The 25,830-nt window shown below is 42.6% G+C and overlaps 1 protein-coding gene across 3 annotated transcripts in view; it reads left to right on the top strand.

Annotated features, from left to right (window-relative positions):
* Positions 1–24,984, top strand: part of adgrg6 (adhesion G protein-coupled receptor G6) — a 196,172-nt gene extending 171,188 nt beyond the window's left edge. For 2 of the 3 annotated variants that reach the window (XM_080744043.1, XM_080744042.1), the window contains one exon: positions 23,070–24,984. In XM_080744043.1, coding sequence (XP_080600169.1) covers positions 23,070–23,290 — 221 coding nt within the window. In that variant the 3' untranslated portion in view covers positions 23,291–24,984. The remainder of the gene's footprint in view (positions 1–23,069) is intronic. The other variant, XM_080744044.1, reaches the window with a different exon arrangement.
* The last annotated feature ends 846 nt before the right edge of the window (positions 24,985–25,830 follow it).

Here is a 25,830-nt window from a genome sequence, read left to right as displayed (position 1 = left end):
TTCCATGCCGTACGCCACATCTCCAGTATTCACTAGATTATGCTTAGTTCAGTGTGGTATCAAGCACCGAAAATAGCCGACCTCCAAGCTTGGAGGTCTGCTATTTTCGATATTTTCACCAAAAGGCCCTTTTAGAAATGTCAGCCCCTGCCTCTCTAACATTCGATCTGCACGTCCCTGCGTCCAGGTGTCGAGTCATCCTGGACAGCTCCAACACATCTTAAACGAGCCCTATGACAACAGAATAACAACATTAGTCTCTCCCAGCTATTTGAAAAAGCAACAACAGTTTGGCAGAAGCTGTCGTGCTGCTGAATGGCTGCCGAGCTGTAGCATATTATTCACGCGCATCTTTCCACCTCGACCAGGTGTCGGTTCAAACTTAGGAAATAAATAAACCTAAAGTCTGCAGTACAGACTGAATAACAACATTAGTCTTATACCCTGCTATTTGAAAAATGCAATAGTGATGTATAAGCTATGATAAGGGCTTCAGTACTTTCTTACCTTCTTTCTTTGACAAAATTCAAAGTAAACATGCTATCCACATAAAGAATTACATTTCACGTTTTCTTTTTTGCAGAACATTGTTAAATTGTGAATACTATTTAAGAAATGTACAAAAATAAAACAAACTATACTAGTGTATAGGCTATACGGTATGTGCGTTGGCTCTCGCCAACGTGCCTGGCACTTTGTCTGACTGGTCAGCGCACATACTGTACCTGGCAAATCGGGGTCCCGGGTTCGCCTCTCGGCCGTGACCATGACATTTTGTGCAGTACTGCTACTTTTCATTATGGATATGAAATATTAGTATTATTTTATACTTTAGGCCCTCACTGTGGCATCGTTAATTGCCTGTTGTACAAGTCAGTCTCAGAAAATTTGAATATTTTGTAAAAAAGCATTGCAGATGCCATATCACCCCAAAATCATAACTGACTTCGGAAACGTCCCACTGGACTTCAAGCAACTCTGACTTCAGAAGGTTGACTTTTCCCTATTATAAATCCTTGTTTTGAGTGGTCTCGTGTAATATTGTAGTATTTTGAAATATGGACTTTTGATATTCATAAGCTCTATGCAAAAAACAAAAAAAAGGTTTGGAATAATTCACAGAATGTGCAATGTATCTAGAATATATGAAAGTTTCAAGAAATATATGAACGTTTCAAGAATATACTTTTACAAAATATTCACATTTTCTGAGATTGATCGCTATGGGAAGCTGCTGCACTCTTCACCGAATCATTTAAGAATATCTGGACAGTCTCATCGGCTCAGAGGAAAATCCAGGCGGGTTGTTTTTATTGTTTTATTGTCTGACTGCCTGCGGTATCTCCGACCCTCCATCTCTGTCAGAGTACAGGTGCACGCTGTGTCTCCCGTGCCAGGCGAGTCCGCCGTCTATTGGTTCCAGATGTATGGAATGATTGAAGTAGACTGCTACAGAGCGGCCTGGGTGGGTGTGGCAGTGGCTCCACAAAGTGTCATAAAGTGAAATTTCCCCTTCATTTCCGCCCAGTCCTGGCGTACTGTGGGTCATGGGAGAATGTTATCTCATCCAAGAGCCCATAGGGTTTCAACTCACATCATATCAGAACAAGGGGGAAAAAACAACTCTGTGTGATCCAGTGGCGTATTCAGGAATTAGAGTCCTAACCTTAAAGTTTTAAATTAAATGTAGTTGTGTAAAAGTACAATATTTGGATCTGAGATGTAGTGGAGTAGAAGTAAAATTATTGGAAATTGGAAATACTCAAGTAAAGTACAAAAAGTACCTACAAATTGAATTACTTAAGTACAGTACTTAAGTAAATCTACTTAGTTACTTTACACCACTGGCTATGTCTTTCATGTTTCTTTTTTTTTTTGTAGACCTCTCTCTCCTCTTCCTCTTCTCCCTCTTCTCGTCCCAGTGACCCCTCTGGATGCAGCATTTTGAATTAGGACCAACATCGGTATTGGCAGTTATGCACTTTAAATCCAGTGTCCCTTAATTTAGGCATGTCATTATGAGCTAGAAGGTTGAAAAGTTTCATTGGGTTAGTGTTTTTTACAAAATGTGATGCTTGCTTGGACCAGGTCAACTGGCATAGCTAATAGACATGGTTGTTGGAACAAATCGATTCATGTAAAAGAAATGATGGTGTGTGTGAAATGTAAACCTTATGTAACGGAGGTGATGCGAACCTCCCCACCCGGGCTTTGAACCCGGGCCTCCCGCATGAAAGTCCAATATCTTACTCCAACGGGATATCCCTTTGGAATGAGGGAGATACTAGACTTTTGAGACTTCAAGGCTGGGGCTGCGACTCTCTCCGTCACACTTACCCCCCTTTAGACCTCCTCCTACGGGGGCATTGTAACAGGTGATGCGAACCTCCCCACCCAGGCTTTGAACCCGGGCCTCCCACATGTAAGTCCAATATCTTAACCATTACTCCAAAGGCATATCCCTATGGAATGAGGGAGATACTAGACTTTTGAGGCTTCAAGGCTGGGGCTGCGACTCTCTCCGCCACACTTACAATAATAAACATTATCATGTCAGTTTATTCAAGGGCTTTATGGGAAAAATGAAAAACTCCAGTAACTTTCAGTTCAGCACCGCAGGGGGAAGGTGTGTATGTTCTTCTCTGTGATTGTGTTGCTGCATCAAATAAAACCGCACCTTTAACCTAAGATACGATTAAAGCCAAGAATGTTTACAACGACCCTCTCTGGTATAATACAAATGTTTGTTTGACCTGTTGGCTATGATGAGGCTACACTTGACTGTTAAAGTCCAGTTGACAGCAATATGAGTTATGATGTTGTGAAAAAAATCTGAATCGAATCGTGAGATAGCAGAAGATTCGCCATAATAGTGGTGTAAAGTAACATCAAGTACATTTACTTAAAGGTCCGCTGTCAGCCCCGAAATTATAATAGTATGATACAGTAGGTAATGTGGTATCTCTCCCGTGTACATCCTCAAACAGTCTGAAACTGTCTCAGTGTAATCTGCCCAACAACAGCTGACCAGTACAGTAAGTAGTCATACTGTCAGGCTATACAGACAATTAATTTGATTGGCTTATAATTGCGCATCCCCACAATGACATCATAAAAATATTAACTTGTTTTTTAAGATGATTCTTAAAGTGACAGTAACCCTTTAGGTGACAGGCCCCTTAGCTATTTTTACTTTAATTGAGTATTTCCGATCTCCAATACTTTTACTTCTACTCCACTACATCTCAGATCCAAATATTGTACTTGTATTCCACTACGATTATTTGAAAACTTTAGTTGATAGTTACTTTTCAGATTTCATTTATAATACAGAACATAAGCCACTTTAGCCCAATTTTATACCTTGGCTATTTGAAAATAGCCGATCTACAAGCTCACAACATGTCGCATCGCGACACATTTTGAGCTTGTAGATCTGCTATTTTCAAACATTTTGTACTTTTACTTTTAGTACTTTAAATACATTTTGATGCCAATAATATTGTACTTTTACTCAAGTAAATTTTCAATTCTGGACGTCTACTTGTAACAGAGTACTTCTACAAAGCAGTATTGATACTTTTACTCAAGTAGAAAATGTACTTTTTCCACCACTGCATAATAGACATCCCTTTTTATATGCTCTCCTCAAGCTGGAAATTATTATTATTATTTTTCAAGTTTTATTCATGTATTCCAACACACACGTTGACACACTTTACAGGACTGTTACAGAACTGAGCATATCAGTGTTGATTTTATCAACTAAAACTATGACAAAAAATGTTTGTCCACTGCGTTTTTTTTCACTGACGAAAACTAAATAAAAATTAAATAAAAACTAAGCTCTGATGACCAAAACTAAGACTAAATATATTGACAATTTCATCAACAAAATAAAAACTAGACTAAAACGTTAGGGAGGGACTAGTGCTGAAGAGAGTCATTTTATGTTTGGTTGCTCTCAGGTGTTGCGTGCTGAAAATAGCCGATCTACAAGCTCACAACGCGTCGCGCTGCAGCGCATTGTGAGCTTGTAGATCGGCTATTTTCAGCACGCAACCAAGTGTAAAATCAGTCATTACGATGCCATCAAGGCCTGCCAATGACTAAATCAACTGTAGATTTAGTCGACTAAAATTAGACTAAAACTAAAACTTTTCAGGTGACTAAATTATGACTAAAACTAAATGCCATTTTATTCAAAAGACTATGACTAAAGGCCCATTCCCACTGGGCCAGATAACAGATATCTGGAGATATTTCTCCAGATATCTGTTATCTGGCCCAGTGGGAATGGGCCTTAACACTAAATTAAAATTTCCTGTAAAAAACAACACTGGAGCATATTGAAGGCATATACATCTCCATGTACTGTAGGTTTCTCCTTCATAAAAAGCGTACTGATTGGTCAACTAGATGCGACGACTCTGCACCTTTCACACAAGGACATCCGCTTTCTCCTGGTAGAAGTTATGTTTTCAAGGCTCTGCCGTGAGCAGCATGCGGTTGCACTACAGCTCCTAAAACCCCTTATATGACCTGAGGCCGATTCTACAAATGCCTTCTTAGTTCTCGAAAGATTTTTCAAACACTTTCAAGATTTTTCAAAAATAGCTGATGTACAAGCCCTATTTTGGGCATGTCATTATACCGTAGGTGAAAACTTCCTTTACTTTGCCGTAATAGTCAAAATAGCCAATCTTCAAGCTCACAATGCATCTCGTTGTGGTGAGTTGTGAGCGTGTAGATCAGCATTGTTTTACTATTAGTCATACAACAAAGTGTATATGGCGTTAAGCGGTTAAAAGTAATGCAAAGTGTCCGTTTGAATGGACACGACTGAATCCACCCTGCAACATACCCACTGACAATATATTGATCCTAATCCAAACCATCTCGCCACTTTTCCGCAAGTTCTCATCCGCCTTTCTCCTTTCCTGAAAATGCCAAAGCTTCTCCGCCTTTTCCTGACAACACTAAAAGTTCTCCGCTTTTCTCCGCTCCCGAAAAATACCATAAAAATCTGAGCCGCCTTTTTCCATTCCTGTCAATAACACTAAAAGTTGGTCTCTATACCCTGTGCGCCACGCCGTAAAGACTGTGCACATCACACCAAGCTTGTCTGTTTTCCCCAAACCAGGGCCCTTCTGCAGGGGTGTCGCACCAAATTCTGGGCCCTGGGTACAAGGATTCGCTCACATTTTGTGCTTTAACTATAAAAAAAATAGCAGATATACAAGCTCACAACGCGGCGCCGAGTGCCTCGCTGTGAGCTTGTAGATCTGCTATTTTTGAAAAATCTTGAAAATTTGTGCAAGTCAAATGCTTCTAAGGTTTTTTGAAAAACGTATGTTTGTCGGTGGTGCTCAAACCTTTTCATGTGAAGAAGGACCCCCAAAATTATATCTATGCTATTTGGCCACAGATCCTCATCTTAAAATATTTAGTTCCAGGGACCCCCCAGGAGCAAAATTTGAGTTAATGTTCGCTTAAAAAATACATATATTCAAAGATTTGCACACATTTTCACGAAAATAGCAGATCTACAAGCTTGCAGCGCGGCACTCGGTGCCGCGCTGTGAGCTTGCATATCTCCTATTTTTCAATAGCTAAAGTATAAAATAATTAAGGAGGCCCCCTCCACCTTGGGCCCTGGTAACTCAGTCCCACTTTCCCCCCCCCTTGTGACGCCCCTGCCCTTCTGTGATCCATGTGTTTGTAGGCATTGTGAAATACAGTGGAACGTAAGTGCTTATGGCACGGAGATAAGAGCATAATCATAATTTGACATTTGCATGGGGAAACTCCACCAAATGGAGGGAGACGTTTGTCTCTGGGCGTCGGGAGAGGAGCAATCAGTAACGTCAGAATAATAAGTAAGGCGTAGAAAAATCATGGAAAATGAAAGGAGTCGTGACTGGCGCGCACGCCAGTGAGAGGCAGGGTCTGACCCCATCACGTATTGGAAGAAGTACTCGTAACACCACAATATAAAAAATACTCCATTACGCATTAAAGTCAAAATATACTGTACTGCAGAGGTCTTCAAAAGGGGGTCCCTAGGGGGTCTGGCCGCGGAGGTACTGTCAAATATTTTTTTAAACCTTTTCCACATGTTTTATGTTTAAAATAAACGATTCTGTCTATTTGGAATAGCTTGTATACATGATTATTGTGCAATTGACAGATTGCTGATAGATTGACGGTATTGAAATTGGTTCTCAGCTAATAAGGTAGGCCTATGTTTGTATGCTGCTCCATATCACCATCAGTTTGGGGGTCCCTGACCTGAAAACGTTGAAGACCCCTGCTAGAATAGATCTTTATTGTCATTGTCACAAGTACAATGAAATTAAAAGTACCAAACGATGTCTGCTGACCTCACTCAGCAACAAAATAAACAGAAAATAAACAAAAATTAAAATAAAACAATTCACAGGAGGCAAGCAGTGATCACCCCATGATGTGCACTGCAATGTAGTTTCAAATACACTACATTGCAGGCGCTTTTTGAGAGTGAAAAAATAAGAAGACATGTGTGACGTGTGATCTGGGCAGCTTGCCCCAGGAAATGTGCCAATCTCAACAGGAAACAACTGTAAATAATGTCATTCTCTTACAGTATCTGTTATCGCCATTCTTTTTTGTGAATTAACACCATACTTGATCATACTACTACAGTGTCACAAAAGCATCAAAAGTACCTCTAAACGTGTGATTTGAGCTTGTCGATCTGCTACTTTTGCTGTTTTTGAATATGAATGCTAACGTTTTGGACATACTGTTAGGCCTACAGTATGAGCTTTCCACCCGACAGAGGCGTTATATACAGTGCAAAAGTAAACTTACTAAACACATTTTTCCAACTTCTTTTGAAAATAGCAAACCTACCATCTCACAACACGTTGCGATGCGATTTAATCGTCTATTCGATCGCCAATAAAATGGTAAAATGTGCATTTACCGGTATATACAGTAGCGCCTGGATTTATATACAGTAGCGCCTTTATCCAAGGCGTGTTACATAGATTGTGCATTACATTCACCCATTCACACACTCATTCATACACCGATGGCGGAGGAAACCAAGCAAGGCACCAACCTGCACAGCAGGAGCAGTTAGGGGTTCTGTGTCTTGTTCAAGGACTCTTCGACACTAACTCTGGGTGATCGAACTGGGAACCTTTCAGTTGCCAAGCGGCCAGTCTACCCTTGAGACTTTTATTTTTAATTTAAGTTTTCTGATGAGTTTTCTATGAAAGCCAAATGTGTAAGCTATCAAATAGTTTTGGAATTTTGTTTCTAGCTGCTACAGAGGCTGAGTAATACGTTTTCCAGATCATTTTCAAATTGCCCATAGGTTTTTAAGGATTCTTTTCAAATCAGACTTAGGCCTAAATGGGTTTTTGGACAAGAACAGATATACTGTACAATTAGTGCAATATCATTTACATGGCGATGTTTTGGCTGGCCAGCACTTTCCGTAGTGCAGTTACCAGTGGTGGGGAAAGTACTCACATTTTCTACTTAAGTAAATGTATCAATACTGCATTGTAGAAGTACTCTGTTACAAGTAGAAGACCTGAATTCAAAATGTACTTGAGTAAAAGTACAAAAGTATTGGCATCAAAATGTACTTAAAGTACTAAAAGTTAAAGTACAAAATGTTTTAAATAGCCGATCTACAAGCTCACAACGTGTCGCAATGCGAATTTGAATTTGGAAATACTCAAGTACAAATAACTAAAAACTGTACTTAAGTAGGCCTACATTACTTAAGTAAAAGTACTTAGTTACTTTACACCACTGCACTTTTGCAGGGCAGTGTGGTACTTGAGTAAATGCACTTAGTACTTAAATTACACCGCCGGATGCTCTTGACGTCCCTGTTGGAGACGGTTTTGGCCGCTGTGGAGATATTTTGAGCTTGACAGCATAACAATGTCATTCCTCATTTGATTAACCCATTTAGGCCTAGAATTATTGACTGCTTTAACCAGTGAAAAATAGCAGATATACAAGCTCACAGCGCGGCACCGAGTGCCGCGCTGCGACCTTGTAGATCTGCTATTTTTGAAAAAGTCGTGAAAATGTGTGAAAATCTTTGAATACATGTATTTTCAAAGCGAACGTTTGTAACTCAAATTTTGCTTCTGGGGGGTCCCTGGAACTAGATATTTTGAGATGGGGGGTCCGTGGCCAAATACATATAATTTTGGGGGTCCTTCACATGAAAAGGTTTGATAACCACTGACATAGTAGTGTCTCAAGAACAGACTAACTGAGCTCCAGTTGAGTGAAAAGGACCTTTTCTTTGACGATGGCTGGCCAGATTGCTGACATAGAAACACGGGTCTTTCAAAAAACCTTAGAAGGATTCAAAAGACACTTATAGGATCGGGTCAAACTTCTAATTTTCATGATTTTTCAAAAATAGCAGATCTACAAGCTCGCAGCGCGGCACTCGGTGCCGCGCTGTGAGCTTGTATATCTGCTATTTTTCAATAGTTAAAGCATAAAATAATGAAACACAAAATGTGTACCCGTTCTAAATGGGTTAATAAAGCCACAAGATCAAGGTTAACACAGAGGAACAGTGATTATTGGTTTCCTTTGCTGCCGTGACACGCTCGAAAGGAAACCCCAGAACAACGGCCCAATGCGATCGTTGCTCGTCTGAAGTGACAACACCCAGTTATCTCTTTATCACTCTGGAGAGGTAGCCAGCAAACACGAGACGTTAGGCTTGGCTCAAATTGCGTCACGGTATTTTTTTACGATTGCCGTAGCTCAGTTATCATACGTTTACAAGAATGTTGTATCAAAGCCAAAATGTTTAAACAAACACTCTGAAGATAGATATAACAAGAACAGAGTATGGTAAAGAGCAAGGTACATCAAGAAAAGGAAAAAAAAAGAATATATATATATATATATATATATATATATATATATATATATATATATATATATACTGTATATATATATATATATATATATATATATATATATATATATATATATATATATATATATATATATATATATATAATATATGCATAAAGTGCCCTCAAGCACAACTATCAATATAGTACAGTGCCCAAGATAGACCAGGTGTCTTCAATGTTTTCAGGCCAAGGACCCCTTAGTCGATAGAGAGATGAAGCAGGGACCCCCACAACCCATAGATACCTTAAAGTTCCATTGTTTGACAGCACGATCATCAGTGTATTTTGGATTCATATCAATTTGTTTTCAGATATTTACCACTTGAACCGTCATTCGTAATTAACTTGACCTTTCACTTGGTACTTAGTCTGCTCTTTTTCTCATCTAGGCCTACACCAAACCTCTTTGCCAAAAATAGCCGATCTACAAGCTCACAGCGCCTCACGCTGCGAGCTTGTAGATCTGCTATTTTTGGCTAAAGTTATCAGATTATGGATGTTAGGGTTCAAGTGGTTAATATAACAAAGGAAGGGAAAAAAGCTTCTATCACACAAAGATTTGGAGGACCCCCTGTGGTAACTCTTGAGGACCCCCTAGGAATCCCGGACCCCCTGTTGAAGACCCTTGAGATAGACTTGACATTTTTTGACACTTCTATTCTACTTCACAAATGCAGTTAATGTAATGCACTTTGTTATCCACAGCTTTAGATACATGTTCCTTTTTCTTTTCTTTTTTTCTCTTTTTTTTCCCTTTTTTATATCAACCACTTGAACCCTAGCATCCATATTCTGATAACTTTAGCCAAAAATAGCAGATCTACAAGCTCACAACGTCTCGCGCTGCGAGGCGTTTTGAGCTTGTAGATCGGCTATTTTCAGCAAAGAGATTTGGTGTAGAGGGGGAAAAGATCAGACTACGTACAGAGTTAAAGGTCAAGTTTATTAATCATTGAATGTTCAAGTGGTTCGATATTTGAAAACACACATTAACACAAATCCAAAATACACTGATGATCGTGCTGTCAAACGATGAAACTATGGAATCTATGAAAAGGTTGTGGGGGTCCCTGTTTCATCTCTCTCTCAACTAAAGCGTCCTTGGCCTGAAAACATTGAAGACCCCTGATTTAGGGGGTAAAGAAACACAAAGAATTAAGGTTAGAATATGGAGATGGGAGGTTTGTGCCCGACAGCGGAATCCAAGTACTTCTTCCACCATGGCTCAAGAACCTTAAAAAGTAAGAAGGCAAGACGGTTGATTCGGCACGGCGCTGTTTTACTGTCAAACAAAACGATTCTTTTGACGTTTTATTGAACGCGACTCGAGCCAAAGGGCGAGGGAGAGATCAGATCGCTTGCGGGACATCCAGCCCAGCTGGATGGGAAGGGCCCAATGAAATCCCACGGCTTAGCGAGTTCCTATTCTCTTATATCCTCCCTCGCTTTGTTTCCTTTTCATCTTCACCTTCTTGTTCGAAGCATTTCTGCCCACAGGGAAGACGATGCACATTCCTACTAAATTCCCCCTTCCTTGCAACCCATCTTTTTTTCTCTCAGACTGGCTGCCACATCAATTCTTCCATGACTCTTCTCTCCTGTCTGTGTTGTGTTGTGGCCAGAGCAACCTGCTGAGTGCGTGTTAATGACAGAGTGCCGACAGGATACAGTGAAACAGGGGCTCCCGAGCGGTGTTGTTGGTTGGCTATTTTTTGACGCGTGACACCCTCGCGCGACCAAGTAGGAATTGGGCTTTAAAAGAGTTGTCTGACAAGCTCCCAACCAATACATGCTATTGGTTGGGAGCTTGTCAATCAAGCTAGCCACGCCCCTCTCACGGCATTATTATCACTATTTTATCATACATTTTAAAATACAGTACATGGGACCATAATTTAACAAAACACATATCATGGTGATTGATTTGAAGACTTTAAACTAGTGATTGGAAGCATAAAATATTTATGACAATGTTTATTTAATCAAGTCTATAAAATCAAGTGTAAAGTGTAACCATTCAAACCCATTGGAGCATAATACTTTCTCTTGAAGTCACTTCCTATATCGCCTCAACTTGCAAGCCAGATACTTTGCCCTTGCTTGTAACAGAGTATTTCTATATTGCAGTATTGGTTACTTTTACTCAAGTAAAACATTTGTAGAGGACATGGTGGCACAGTCAGTATCGCTGTCCCCTCACAGCTAGAAGGTCCTGCGTTCGATTCCCGCTGGGGACGCTGGGGGGGCGTGTTCTCTCCTCCGCGTCATCAGTGCCCATACCCTAAGTGGGGTTGGCAAAAGGGCCTTTCTGTGTGGAGTTTGCATGTTCTCCCCGTGTCTCCTAGGGTAGGTACCCCTCACAAAAAACATGCAGTAATCCTGGTCTCTATACTGCCTCCCCCAGGCCAGCCGGGGCGCCTGATGGAGGGGGAGGGAACTGGTTGGAATAACGTGTTTCCGACCACACGCCACGTCCAGCTGGGGAATCTCTCCCCTGTCAGGTGAAACGAAGCGGCTTGGACTTATGCATAGAAGGAAGCATGAGGTCAGTCAGTTGCTCTCCCCAGGTTGGCAGAGGGAGTGTAGCGCCCAGGATTACATTAGTTAAAGGTGTATTCAGTGATAATGAAAGTGGCCGGGGGTCATCTTGTCACAGTGTGGAAATGTTTAGTTTTTTATAGATTTTTTACGCCATTATAATGTCCTCGTTATGATCATTAGACCCAATCACTGAATATTGGTAGGCCTACGTCTCCAGCTTCAGGATATGTATGATACTGATTTACATTTTATGAGTTCAGTAGTTTACAATCTAGGCATTTAGCAGACGTTCTTAATTCAGAGCGACTGTGGTTCTCAAAACTTTTATTTTGACCATCATAACTAAACATCATAACATCATAACATAACTACGGCCATACTCTACCCTGATTGGTCGAGGACTGGCTGGCCACCTCTGAAAACGGAATCTAGCTATGCTCGCAACACGGGCCATGGTGGAAGTCCTTATATGGTCAGCACACATTCTAGTGAGGAGAATGAATGGAAAATGTACCAATTATATTTTTATTTGAATGAAATACAATCACTGAATATACCTTTAATATAATTGACACCGGGTGAAAGAATGAGTTACAAAATCGTAAAATGTATTTAAAAAAAGAAGAAAAAAAAAGAAAGGTAGAGTATGGTTACTTCATGTCTTTCAGTGTTGTGTCTGCTGGAGGGGTTCCATGGCCTCCCCATCGCCGCTCAGTTCAATGTCTTATTATCCCTGCGTCTGGTCAGTCTGAATTAAATTATTCAGACCCCAAACTAAACACAAGGACAGAAGAAAGGGCAGGGGAAAAAAAACATCTGGTTGGTGACCAACAGCTTTTAGAGTGGCTTTTCGCTATTTTGTCATACAACAAAGTATATAGGGTTTCCAATGCCTGGCCCGTGGGCCACCAGCTTGACACACCTGCCGTAAAAAAAAAAAATCTATATATAGAGTATGTCCATGCTTCCACTAACCTGTAGTGCCCAGCAAAACGAGGCTACTAAGTTCGTTATTCATGAAAGAGAACAATAACATTGCGGCAGCCAACCTGCAACTGGATGTATAGTAGTTGGCGTGGCCTTCACCGGACATCCATTAGTCAGTTTGGGGGAAAAAAACAGGCTTTCCATCGTGTGGAAAAGACTGGTGATGCGAGGCCAGGCTAGTGTAAAGATCTCAGTAGCTGTCTTCTTGGGCCGTCTTCTTTGCTTGCTTGCTTGTTCTTTTCTTAGTGGCAAAACTCTTGGTCTCGTCTTCTTTCATCTCTTGGCTGCTGGTTCCTTTGCAGCTTCATTTTTCTTGGCCTTCTCAGCCGCATGTGCATTCTCAGCATTCAGTTTTCTCAGCGCATTTCTTTACCTTGGTTTAGTCTTTCAAGTCAGACGACTCTTCCACAATCTTCAAATGCTACAGATAATGTCTCTAACTATGCCTCCCGGAAGCTGTCATCTTGTTCGTCATTTCCGTTTGCCACGACTACATTGATTTAGAGCAGGGCAAGATTACACGACTGCAAAGCCAAACGGAAGTGAGGGGAAGTGGACATCAGCCGTAATTTCTTCACATCTTTAGCATTTCCATTGATGATTGTTTGGCGACTGGAAGCATTTGGAAATTGTGTGAGCCCATCACAGTCTGTCTCCAGAGACCTCCACGGTTGCTTTAGCCTTCTTGTTGAGCTTCAAAGATCCAGGCGCTCCGGTACCTTTGGTCTCGATCGGGGTTCCCTTTCTCACCGGTCTTAAACGGCTATCTCGATCGGGGCCTTGTTCTTCTCAACGTCGTAGGCCACAAATAAAAAGTGACAACAGCAGATCGAAAGGCTCACATCACATTGTCACATGACACCGTTGTGCCACAGTGTATGAAATAACGCTTAACGCCTGGTTGCTTAAACAATAAACGCAATAAAAAAACCATTGCGATTATATTGCAAATAAGTAACCGATGGAATAGTCGCCGAGAAAACGTTAGTAGCTGCAGCCTTAGCCTGGTTGTTCAGTGGTTCTCAAAGTGGATTCCAGGGTCTCTGTGGGTTCCTTTACGGGGCCTGAATTGACCCATGCAAGTCTGTAACTCTGACAGTGTACAAATGGAACCAAATGAACCCTAACGGGTCCATTTGGTTCCATTTGTACACTGTCAGAGTTAAGGGGAAACCTTGAGATGCAAAAGTTTGAGAATCACTGGTTTACGCAGAAACCATCCTGCGCCTTCTGCGCCTCCTCAATGGCGCCTTCGCCGTGGTCCTTCTCCTCCTGCGACGAACGACGGTGGTGGACTTTCTGCGTCTCCTCCTCCTGACCGGCGCGGCTGCGGGCGCGCGTCTCCTCCTCCTGCGGGGCTTGGCGGACGCAGCGCGGCGCGTGGTCCTCCTCCTCCTGCGTCTGACCGGAGCCGCCGCCGCCACGGTCCGCCTCCTCCTCCTTCTTGCTTCTGCCTTCGCAGGGGAAGCGGCAACTACAGCCTTTGTCATCGTCTTGCGGTGGAAATTTAATTTGAGTAAAGAACTACTAAAATATTTACTATTTGCAATAAACTTTAGGACTGACACAGACACTGTGCGTCGACCATTGTTATAGTGCTTGGAGGCCGCTGCCGTGACGTCACCTTGATGACATAGGGCGCAGTGTTGGGAAAAGGTACTCAAATGTTTTACTTGAGTAAAAGTATGAATGCTGCAATGTAGAAATACTCTGTTACAAGTAAAAGTCGGGAATTAAAAATGCACTTAAGTAAAAGTACAAAAGTATTGGCGTCAAAAACGTACTTAAAGTACAAAAAGTAGAAGGTACTCATCATGCAGAATGTCCCGTTTCAACCAATCCGGACGTTGCAACGCTTGGCACGGCTCTCGCTGCTCAAGCTGTGTCTTGGTTTTGAGAACGGCAGTTGCACAGGGTTATCCAGACGTTGTGAAATGTTGTGACCAGAGGCGTAGCCAAGGGTGGGCCTGGATAGGCCTAGGCCCACCCATTACGTTTTTGTGCTCACCCAAAAATAACAAACATTTGAGGCGCGATGCGATGGGCGGCGCGATGTGGCGAGATGTGGCGCGATGCACGGCTATCTAGGGAGCAAAGAAAGACACCACAGTTTGATTTGATCATAGCTCAGTCAATTATGCAGCAATTTCTAAAATTAAAACGTCTCCATATTGCTCTGGAAGTCCACTTCCATGACAAATGACTGTATTGTGTCCCTGTAAATATTTAAATGTTGGCTGTTTTAAAATAGCCGATAAGCTCCCACCCACATTGTGCCAAGCCTAGCCAGTTGGTAAATCCTTGGCTACGCCCCTGGTTGTGACAGGTGCGCCCCCATCACGACCCCACTGGGCTTCCGTCAATTCAAAGATATCGGTGTGTTGCCATTGATTGAACCAGTGGTTCTCAACCTGTGGGTCGGGACCCACAATATTTTGGGGAGTCTCCAGATGATTAACTTAATGTGCAATGTTGTTTTCTCACTCAACAGTAAACAAACCAACATCAAGTTTAAGTGTATAGAGGGTATCTGCGCATTTCTAAAGTGGCCATTTAAGATAAATTAAACATTGGCCAAATTGTCAAATATTAGAGACAGAAATTGTGAGAATAGCCGATCTACATGTAGTACGCCCAGTTAAAATATGATTATTTTGGGGGTCACAGCCTGAAAAGGTTGAGAACCACTGGATTAAACAATTAAATACTGTACTGAGGTTATTGCAACCATGAAAAGTCCCTTCTAGCCAACACCAAAAACGTGTGTGCGTGTGTGCATGTGTGTAAGAGAGGGAGCTGAGAGAAAGAGGTGGATATGAGAGCGGGGGCTGCTAACACGCATGCCACCACCCCTGAGATACACAAATCTATCGCCTATTGTTTATTATGCTCTGGAATTCCCTTGTGCGAGAGGGACCCCTAGCTGGCGCACTGCGAAACAGCACCGACGCACAGCTTAGAGGCAACATCGATGTCCATATACGGGCATAAAGAGAACGCAGACAGAGAGAAACACAGAGATGTGTGGATGTTGTTGGAGAATCACTGACTAGCCCACATCACGGCAGGTCCTCTGCGATTCACAGGCCACGTTTGAAGCCTATCCACGGTGTTTGTCCAGATCAACTCTACAGTATTTACTGCTCTTTTCCTTAAAATCTCCTGCGAATGCATTTTTTTCCACAGGTTTCATCCCCTGTTTTGCCTTTTATAATTTTTCTGGAGAATGGAGCGTACTCGCTAGAAACCACCACATTCCCATTTAAACGCAGAATCCACCTTCATAGGTAGATTTAAACTTCGAAGTCAGAGAAGGTCATGAAAATAGCATGAATAGCTGATCTACAAGCTCAATGTTCTGCAAATCCCCTTCAAGTGTCTTGCCAATGGCGGGACGGGTGAAGTTTTGAAATGCTACACCCGTAGTAAACTTCCAATATAACACAGAAATGGCCCTGGGAACCAACGATCCATGTGGCCCACAGGGCAGCCTATCTCCTGTTTCTGTGCATCAAGTCATCCCCCAGCATCCCTCAGCCATGATGTAATGCAGGAGTCTCAAGGACCCCTTATTTGAGAGAGAGATGAAGCAGGGACCCCCACAACCTGTTCATAGATTCCATATAGTTTCATCGTTTGACAGCACAATCATCAGTGTTTGGATTCATGTCAATTTGTGTTTTCAGATATTTAACCACTTGAACTGTCAATAGTTCACCTTTCACTCTGTACTTAGTCTGCTCTTCTCCCCCTCTACACCAAACCTCTTTGCCGAAAATAGCCGATCTACAAGCTCACAACGACTCGCAGCGCGAGGCGTTGTGAGCTTGTAGATCTGCTATTTTTGGCTAATGTTCTCAGAATATGGATGCTAGAGTTCAAGTGGTTAAAAAAGAGAAACAAGGTTTCTATCACACAAAGATTTGGAGGACCCCCTGAAGTAACTCTGAGGACCCCCTGTTGAAGACCCTTGATGTACTGTGTACCAGTGGTTCTCAACCAGTGGTCCTCGAGGGGGTTCCAGGTGGTCCCCAGCTAAATGATGGAGAGTTGGTATAACCAAATGAACCCTTATACTGTAGACCTTTAACTCTTGAGAGTGTAAAATGAAACCAAATGATTTGGTTTCATTTTACGTTCTGAAGAGTTAAATTATTGTTAAACATCTGTGTTATTTAATTAACAAGAAGTCTACACAATTCCAGAATTAAAATAACTGTTATTTTGATCAACGTGTGCCTGTTATCTCTACTATGGTACCGACATCAATACAGCGTGGAATTCAGGACAAAATCGTATCCAACGACAGCAAAATATATAAAAATATTGGGTCTGAGAGGCTAAATCAAACAGTGGTCCGCGAATAAATATTGGACCTTGATATGAAAAAGGTTGAAAACCCTGGTAATGATGCTAGGACTTACATCCAATACAAAACTTGGTGTTGAGTGCAAAGCAAGGGTCCTATATTTTATAGCAGGGGTCTTCAACAGGGGGTCCGGGACCCCAAGGGGGTCCTCAGAGTTACTACAGGGGGTCCTCCAAATCTTTGTGTAATAGGAACTTGTTTTTTTTATATTAACCACTTGAACTCTAGTGTCCATATTCTGAGAACTTTAGCCAAAAATAGCAGATCTACAAGCTCACAACGCCTCGCAGCGCAAGGCGTTGTGAGCTTGTAGATCGGATATTTTCGGCTTTGGAGGGTGAAAAAGACATTGAAAGGTCAGGTTTTATAAGTATTGACGGTTCAAGTGGTTAAATATCTGAAAACACGAATTGACGTGAATCCAAAATACAATGATGATCGTGCTGTCAAACAATGAAACTACTGTATATGGAATCTATTAACAGGTTGTGGGGGTCCCTGCTTCATCTCTCTCTCAACTAAGGGGTCCTTGGCCTGAAAACGTTAAAGACCCCTCCCTGTTTTATAGTCTTTGGTATGACCCCGGCCAGGGAGACCGAACCCAAACATCCCAATCTCAGGGCGAACACTAAAGAAATCACGATAAAAAAACTCACAAATAAAACAGTCTCCCATGTCTTCAAAGTTTTCAGGTACAGACATGATTGATCTCTGGATGCAGTAAAGATGAAATCCAAATATGCGTTTTATTTTGTTTGACTGGCAGTGGCCGTGAGGGAGATTCTCCTCTGGCAGGAGGATGCAGACTAAACCACCCGTCCCGAACCCGGTTGGCATAACACAAGACAGCCTTCTCTCTCTCTCTCTCTCTCTCTCTCTCTCTCTCACACACACACACACACACACACACACACACACACACACACACACACACACACACACACACACACACACACACACACACACACACACACACACACACACACACACACGTTTGTATTACTGTACTTGTGTGGATGTCAACATTTTAGGACAAATATTTTATGAATGCAAGTTTCTCAAATTATACTATTATTTGTGGAGATGTTTGGTCCTCACAAGTAAAGTAATACACACACACGCACGCACGTACGCACGCACGCACGCACACACACACACACAGACAGCCAGGTAAACAGATACTGAGCAAGAGAGTCCTCTCCATGAAATCGATCCCTCCGCCTGTCAAAATCCAAGCAAAGGTTTTGATTTATGAAGCCTATCAAGTGTATCAAATTCATCCCCCGATCTAATCTTTGCTGTCTTTTGAGTTTTACACATTTTTCACTTAATTTCCTGTTTGTAGCTAGTGAAACAAATACAAGAGGAACAGTCGACATGACAATTTTCAGTGCCCAGAGAGAGAGAGAGGGAGAGTGATGGAGATATTGGCATAGCGAGTGCATTGTTGGCTTTTGAGTGATGTTTAATTTGATACCCCCCTCGTCATGCTACCCATCCGATTTATTATTTTCCATTTCAACTGTTGGCAAATAGTCAATGTTCCGTTCACAAAGAACAAATGCATTCTTTACACCAGGGGTCCCCAAACTTTTTCCAGTGAGGGCCACATAACTTTTCCCTTCTCTGATGGGGTCCAGGGTCAGTTTGTAACAGAAAAAGTGTGACGATCGCAGGGGTTCAACGCGTCTGGTGACTGTACTCGCCGACAGACTCACAGCATTAAAGACATCTTTCTTCTCGGGACACACCTCCTCCACAACAACATTCAAACATTTCTTGACAAACTCTCCCTCAGTGAAAGGTTCACCGCCGCTTGCGATCAGCTGAGCAACACGGAAACTGGCCCGAACTGACGATTGGTTCAGCTGAGTTTGGCATACAAATGTAGTCTGCTGAGCTAACAGTCCACTTTTTAGCTTTGAGAGTTTGTCTGCTCACATTTGGCCTTGCAAGCTATCATACTTGTCTTAATGGCGGGATTCATAATGTCGGCGCAGATCGTATTCTTTGAATACCGCCACCGTGTCTTGACAGATGAGACAAACAGCCTTTTCTTTGCATTGAACAAAAAAATAATCGTGTGTCCACTGCGGGTTAAATATCCTGCATTCTGAATCAATTTTTCTCTTAGTCTTACCCAACCTTTTTGCCATTATTCCGTTCTGGGGGGCTCACGTTCACGTTCTATGACTGGGGCAAAGTGAGGTTGTAGTAGCAACATTTTTTTTTTCCTTTTTTTTTGCGTCATTGTTCAGGGGTTTAGTTTGGGGACCCCTGCTTTACACCTTTCAGACAAGCTGATCAACCTTTCAGTGGCGGAAAGTAACTATACATTAAAGTAAATTCTTAGGTCCTTTTAACACTTTTGTTGCTATCAATTAAATATCTTTGAAGGTCCGCGATGCCATGGTCTCCATAGACTTCCATGTAATTCATGCACAGATCATGCACTCCCATGCCTAGATCATGCACCACGTGTGTGCACGCTGTTCACAGCTTTCAAACAAAAAATCGGCTTGGAAAACCGTTCAGGCATTCATGAGATATCAGCCATTATGTTTTTACATTATTTAACATGGCTGCCATGTTTGAAAGATGGGGTTGGTATGGGGTTTTTTTTTTAGGTCCAAAAAACATTTTTGGAAAAAAAAATGTTTTGAAAAAAAAAAATGTTTTGAAAAAAAAAAACGTCCCAAACTCGGGGAAACTCGGAGTTGGCACAGGTAGGGTACCAATACAAACTCGGGAAACTCGGAGTTGGCACAGGTAGGGTACCAATGCAAACTCGGGAAACTCGGAGTTGGCACAGGTAGGGTACCAATGCAAACTCGGGAAACTCGGAGTTGGCACAGGTAGGGTACCAATGCAAACTCGGGGAAACTCGGGATTGGCACCAAGCAGGTTAAGTCCAGGTCCGGTGAGAACAGCCTGTCATGCAAATTCTATAAGTAAGTCGGATAGGCTTATTGTCGGTATCAGAGCGAGAACATAATATGGGAGTCTATCTCCATCTACAACCCTAGGCCACACCTACCATCAGCTCCCAGTACTTACTGCACAACTTGCCAAATCCAAGCTGTGCTACTCATGCGCTGAGTTGGTGGTACCCTACCCAGCATTGAACCCAGAACCTTGTGGACCAAAGGCGTGAGCTCTACCGACTGAGCTACCCAGACTCAAAAGAAGGACAGAAAAGTCTGTGAATCCCGCCTATAAAGCAAATAAGAACAGTTATTGGGATTATTAACAATAATATTCTCATCTTTCTATAAAACCCACCGTTAAAGTGTTCTTAACCGGGAGTGAAGTGAGCCAGGCCCTCTGGTAAAACACACAGAATGAATGTTGAACATACTGTATATTTGATTATGTCTTCAGAATAACAGTGTGTCTGCTTTGATTCAATGCATGCATATCAAGCCACAAGTTCCACCCTTCTCTGCTATGGTCTCAGCATGGGATCCTGTACTGTCAAAGCACTGTCTGGGAGTTATTCCAACAAACAGTCATTGTATGGCACACACAGTGGTGTACAGCAGTGGTCCTCAACCTGTGGGTCGGGACCCCCAGGGGGGTCCCCAAATTATTTTTGGGGGGTCCCCAGATGATTAACTTAATGTGCAACATTGTTTTCTCACTCAACAGTGAACAAATCAACATAAAGTTTAAGTGGATAGAGGGTATCTGCACATTTCTAAAGTGACAATTTAAGGACTTTTTAATACATTTAAATGACAAATTAAACATTGGTCAAATTGTCAAATATTAGAGGCAGAAAGTGTGAAAATAGCCGATCTAGATGCTCACTGAGCATGTAGATCTTCTATTTTCACTATAGAACCGTGTTATACGAACTTTAATGCCTCAACTCTTAGTGGTTGAGAATGAGAATCACTGGTGTACAGCAATGAAGTACATTTACTAAAGTAAGTAAGTAAATACACTCCGGTGCAAGTGCTGAAATCATTAAAACTGAGCTCATGGAGCCCGCTTGCTTGCTTGGTCAGGGGAGAAATTGGCTTTTGACTTTTGTGTCAAACCAGAAACAGGATCATGTCAAAGGCTGTGTTCAACCTAGACACAGGAGCTAATGTTTCAATAGAAAAGTTGGGAGACCAAATACCATATGTTGTGTCTGGGTAGCCTATAGCTCAGTTTGTAGAGCTCTTTGGACCACAAGGTCGTGGGTACGATGAACCGCCAGGCGCCAACTCAGTGTATCAGTAGCACGGCTTGAGTGAGGCAAGTCATGCAGCAAGTACTGGGAGCTGATGGTAGGTTGTGGCGCTCCACCTCAGCAATCCATCTTTCAGGGGTCTAGCGCAGTGTAACGGGGACAGACTCCCACGTGGTAAAAAAACAACAACAGCACTTGCACTGAAAATATGGGTTGAATGCGGGGTAGGAGAAGAAAGTTACATAGTGATGCTTTAAAGTAGTTCACCCCCAAAATGACTTTTTTCATGGAGACCTAAGTTCAATAATATTTTTTTGTATTTGTCGCATTCCTAAGACAAAAATGTATTATAGTAAATTTACCCCCATTGATTCTGGATGGGGACCCAAATGCATGGGCCTTGGTGGGGACCCAAATCCAAGGCCCTGGATGAGGGACCCAAATGCATTTGTGTGAGAATCAATGGGGGTAAATTTAATTGACCCATGACCCTAAATTTACCCCCATTGATTCTGACCCTAATACATTTGCGTCCCCATCCAGGCCCATGCATTTGGGTCCCCATCCAGAATCAATGGGGGTAAATTTAATATCATAATTGTTTTTGTCTTAGGAATGCGACAAATACAAAAAAATATTTTTGAACTCAAGTCTGCATGGTGTGGCTAATCAATAGAAAAATCCATTTTCATTTTGGGGGTGAACTACTCCTTTAAGTACTTTTACTTTTAGAGTACTTGTTCCACCTCTGGGAAACGGAGTGGGGAAACTTGCCCTGTTATCTGAGAAAGAATCATGACTTAGAGGTTGGTGTTAATGTTTGTCTTCGTGTGGTTGGAGTGGCAGTTCACGTTACATTGCATGTATGTATGTGTTGGGCCAGCCTCGTAAGCCATGAAAACTATTAGCAGACCCATGTAAAATTAGTGAAAACAGATATGTGGCAGCGAGAAAACCAGCTTTATTTGTTGTACTTACATTCTGCTTGAGAAAGCGACATATCATGCCAAATTACCTACAGCAGCATTGGGACTGTTTACCATATGTATACGATAATAATAATACCGTCATGGGTGATAGCCTATAGATTATGGTATGTTTTGCATTGGTTTACCGTCAGTGTATGTGTGAATGGCCGCTCGCATGAGGCAGTGAGCCGCGATGGAAAACGAGCGATAAATCATAGCGATTTTGATCATTAAAAGGAATATAAGCACAAACAATCCAGTTCACATGAACAATATTGATGTAAAATAAGATATCTGAACGGCTACATGTATTTGATAGGCGCAAAATTACAATTAAAATTTTGTGAACCGCAGTTTCAGGGGGGGCTGACCCAGGTTTTTCTTCTTGAAATGCCTGGATCCCCGAAGCTACTGCTCACCAGGCATGTGCACGCATAGGCCTACTGGAGACTCAAAGGGAGCTTGAGCCCCTGCCCCGGCCTTTACCCATCTGTTACAGTGCTGTCTCCAGACCATGATGTAGAACTTACTATTTTGAAAGAAATGTGAATGCATGAACGCAGCATTCAAGAGAATTGCCTTTTCCTAGACTTTCCCTAACTTGCAGCATTTTCACGTTGAATCTCCAGTATTGGCTTGAATGTTGATTATACATAGTTGAGTGCGACATCACGCGCCGAAAATATCCGATCTCCAGGCTCACAGCGTGTCACTTCGACACGCTGTGAGCTTGGAGTTCGGCGATTTTTCCGTGTTTTCACCAAAAGTGCCCTCTTTAAAAATGTCAGCCCCTCAGGGGTAGAGAAACCGTCATTAGAACACGGAGGGTTCCCGAAGGGTTCCCAGTTCGATCCCGGGCCCCCTCAGAGTTAGTGTCGAAGAGTCCTTGAGCAAGACACTGAACCCCTAGTTGCTCCGGGTGCACGAGCAAGTTGAGGCCTTGCATGGTTTTCTTCTGCCACCGGTGTATGAATGTATGTGTGAACGGGTGAATGTAATGCACGATCTATGTAAAGTGCCTTGGATAAAGGCGCTATATAAATGCACTTGCATTTACCTGTCCCCCCTTGCAGGTAAAGGCTACTCCAACCAGACGGGGCCCGGCTGCAAGAGCGTCTCCACCTCTTCGTCGTCGGCGTCCGAGGCGGAGCCGCCCTCCTCGTCCTCCACCTCATCCATCCTGCCCGTCAGCCAGGTGATTGACAAGGTGAAGGGCTACTGCTCCACCCGCTCAGACAACTTCTACAAGAACATCATCATGTCCGACAGCTTCAGCCACAGCACCAAGTTCTAGAAGAAGTACACCTTTACCAACCTACACCAGTGGTTCTCAAAGTGGATTCCAGGGACTCCTGTGGGTTCCTTTACGGCGGTCTAAATTGACCCATGCAAGTCTGTAACTCTGACAGTGTACCATTTGTACACTGTCAGAGTTAAGGGGAGACCTTGAAATTTAAAAGTTTGGGAATCACTGACCTATACCACCACCACCACCTCCCTGATGCTGTAACAACCCACCCACCACCCACCCTGGTCCCCCAATCTTTACCAGCTACACCCCTCCAGCGGTTCCCCACCTTATATGGCGGATCAGGGGGCCTCCCCACTTGGAAAAATCCCGGAATCGTTCGCGGCCGACCCCATCGATCTCACCACTTAACATGGCAGTGTTTTATTTTAATGATCTGCAGAACACAAGGATTGTGATCCCTGGCTAATAAGCCTTTTATGCCTTAATACTGTACATAATAAAAGCCCTAAAACTAAAATGTAAAATTACAAAAAATAACACACATGGACAACTTGCAACGGGGATCGTTTCAAGTTCCTATTTATCGGTGACTACAATGAAAACTAGACATTATGCAGTAGATTAGTGATTTTGCCAATTATTTGGGGGGTCCACTTGCGATATCCTCACGGCCCAACCAGGTGGGCCCCCGACCCACAGGTTGGGAATCACTGCTGTATCCAAAACCGTTGCAGTGGCACCCATTTGGAGAATCGGAGCTGCCCACTCGGGAAACTCTATAGAAACGCCACTTACACACGATCAGAACTGACTCTGACTTGAGCCCCGATGTATGCTTTGACGTACGGCCGCGCGTGCCGCTCGACAAAAATGACGTATACATTCCAACCGAGAAGTGTCGAGGCGAAGCGCGGCCGTGCGACGCATAACCTTTCCGCGTTGATCTCGAATGCCCCGCCCCTCTCCTTTTCTTGCCCACTCATAGAAGCTGTCCCCTCCCCTCCCCCCTCTCGCCAGAGTTCTAGAATGAAGTTCCTGACTTACTATAATTCCTGTCACTCCTGGAATGCCTACCGATCCACAGTAGTCGCTTTGTACTACACACCAAGTGCCTGGTAAAACTGTCAATCTGTCGCGCCTGCAGCAGCACAGCACAAAGGCTTTTGAACTTTTCGATAAGAAAATGACAGGAAAATGTGACGTGGCGTGACGGATGTACCAAGAGATGTCATTTAACTATCACGGAAGGCTGACAATGCTCTCTCTCTCTCTACACTGTAAACAAACTATGAGACGAATGTCAACGCAAGGAAAATGTACAGTAAAAAAAAGAATCGCCTGTAAATTCCATGTGAAATGTGAGTCAGCTCTTATACCAAGGTATGTACAGTACTGTATACTGTACAAGCTTATCGAGGGCACCCAGGACGGTCCCGATGGAAGCGTGAGCGATTATACCGTCTTATCTCGCCAGAGAATCAGCTGACCAATGAAACGAGAGAAAGGAGGGAAAAGGGACGGATAAACACGAGGGTGCGGGCGAGTTTAGGAGTTTAGGAGAAATGGGGTGGGGGGTAAATATTTAGGCAACCGACCGGGTTTTGAAATACTGTGATGATGTTAATGTTAACTGTATGCGTGTATGTGTGTGGAACTGCAGTATATACTGTGTAAATATTGATGCTCTATATTCTATGTGCCTTCTTTTCTACAGCCCTCGTGCAGTGCAGTATATGTGTGCGCAGACCGGTTTGGGCTTTTGTTTTATGCCCATGTGTGTGTGTGTGTGTGTGTGTGTGTGTGTGTGTGTGTGTGTGTGTGTGTGTGTGTGTGTGTGTGTGTGTGTGTGTGTGTGTGTGTGTGTGTGTGTGTGTGTGTGTGTGTGTGTGTGTGTGTGTGTGTGTGTGTGTGAGGGCCGAGGTCCTGGGGAGGTCAATGAGACTGTACATACAAACCCAGACATTCTTCCGAGCACAGGCCAATGCGAGCCACAGGGGTCTGCTGCCTTCGTGACCCCCACGCAGAGGAACAATACTTCACAGGAGAAACGGAGCGAGGGGAGAGGGGAGAGGCACGTGTACTGTACGTACGCAGCGTTTTTGGGATCCACGCGGGTCACTCACGCTGCATGCGCTCTCCACGTGAATAGATACGCCGTGTGGAAAGCAGTTCCTTCTCAAACCTTTTCGTGTCAATGACCCCCATGTGATAATGTTTTGTGGCAGGGACACCCCAAAAGTTTATGTTACTTTAATATATATATATATATATATATATATATATATATATATATATATATATATATATATATATATATATATGTGTGTATGTATGTATGTATATATATATATATATATATATATATATATATATATATATATATATATATATATAAAATATCTCGAACATTTTCAATACAAAACGTATCAAATAATTGCAGATGTACAAGGTAGCAGCACGTCACAAAGTGATGCATTGTGAGCTTGTAGATCTGCTATTTATAAGGTGAACAATATTTAAAAGGTGAACAAAAACAAGTCTGGTTACCTATAGCAATCAAACCAATTATTTATTTAACCCGA

The sequence above is a fragment of the Nannobrachium achirus genome (assembly GCF_963921795.1).
Source record: "Nannobrachium achirus genome assembly, chromosome: 16".
NCBI lineage: Eukaryota > Metazoa > Chordata > Actinopteri > Myctophiformes > Myctophidae > Nannobrachium > Nannobrachium achirus.
The sequence above is the reverse complement of the archived record's forward strand: the minus strand, read 5'-3'. Positions and strand labels throughout refer to the sequence as shown.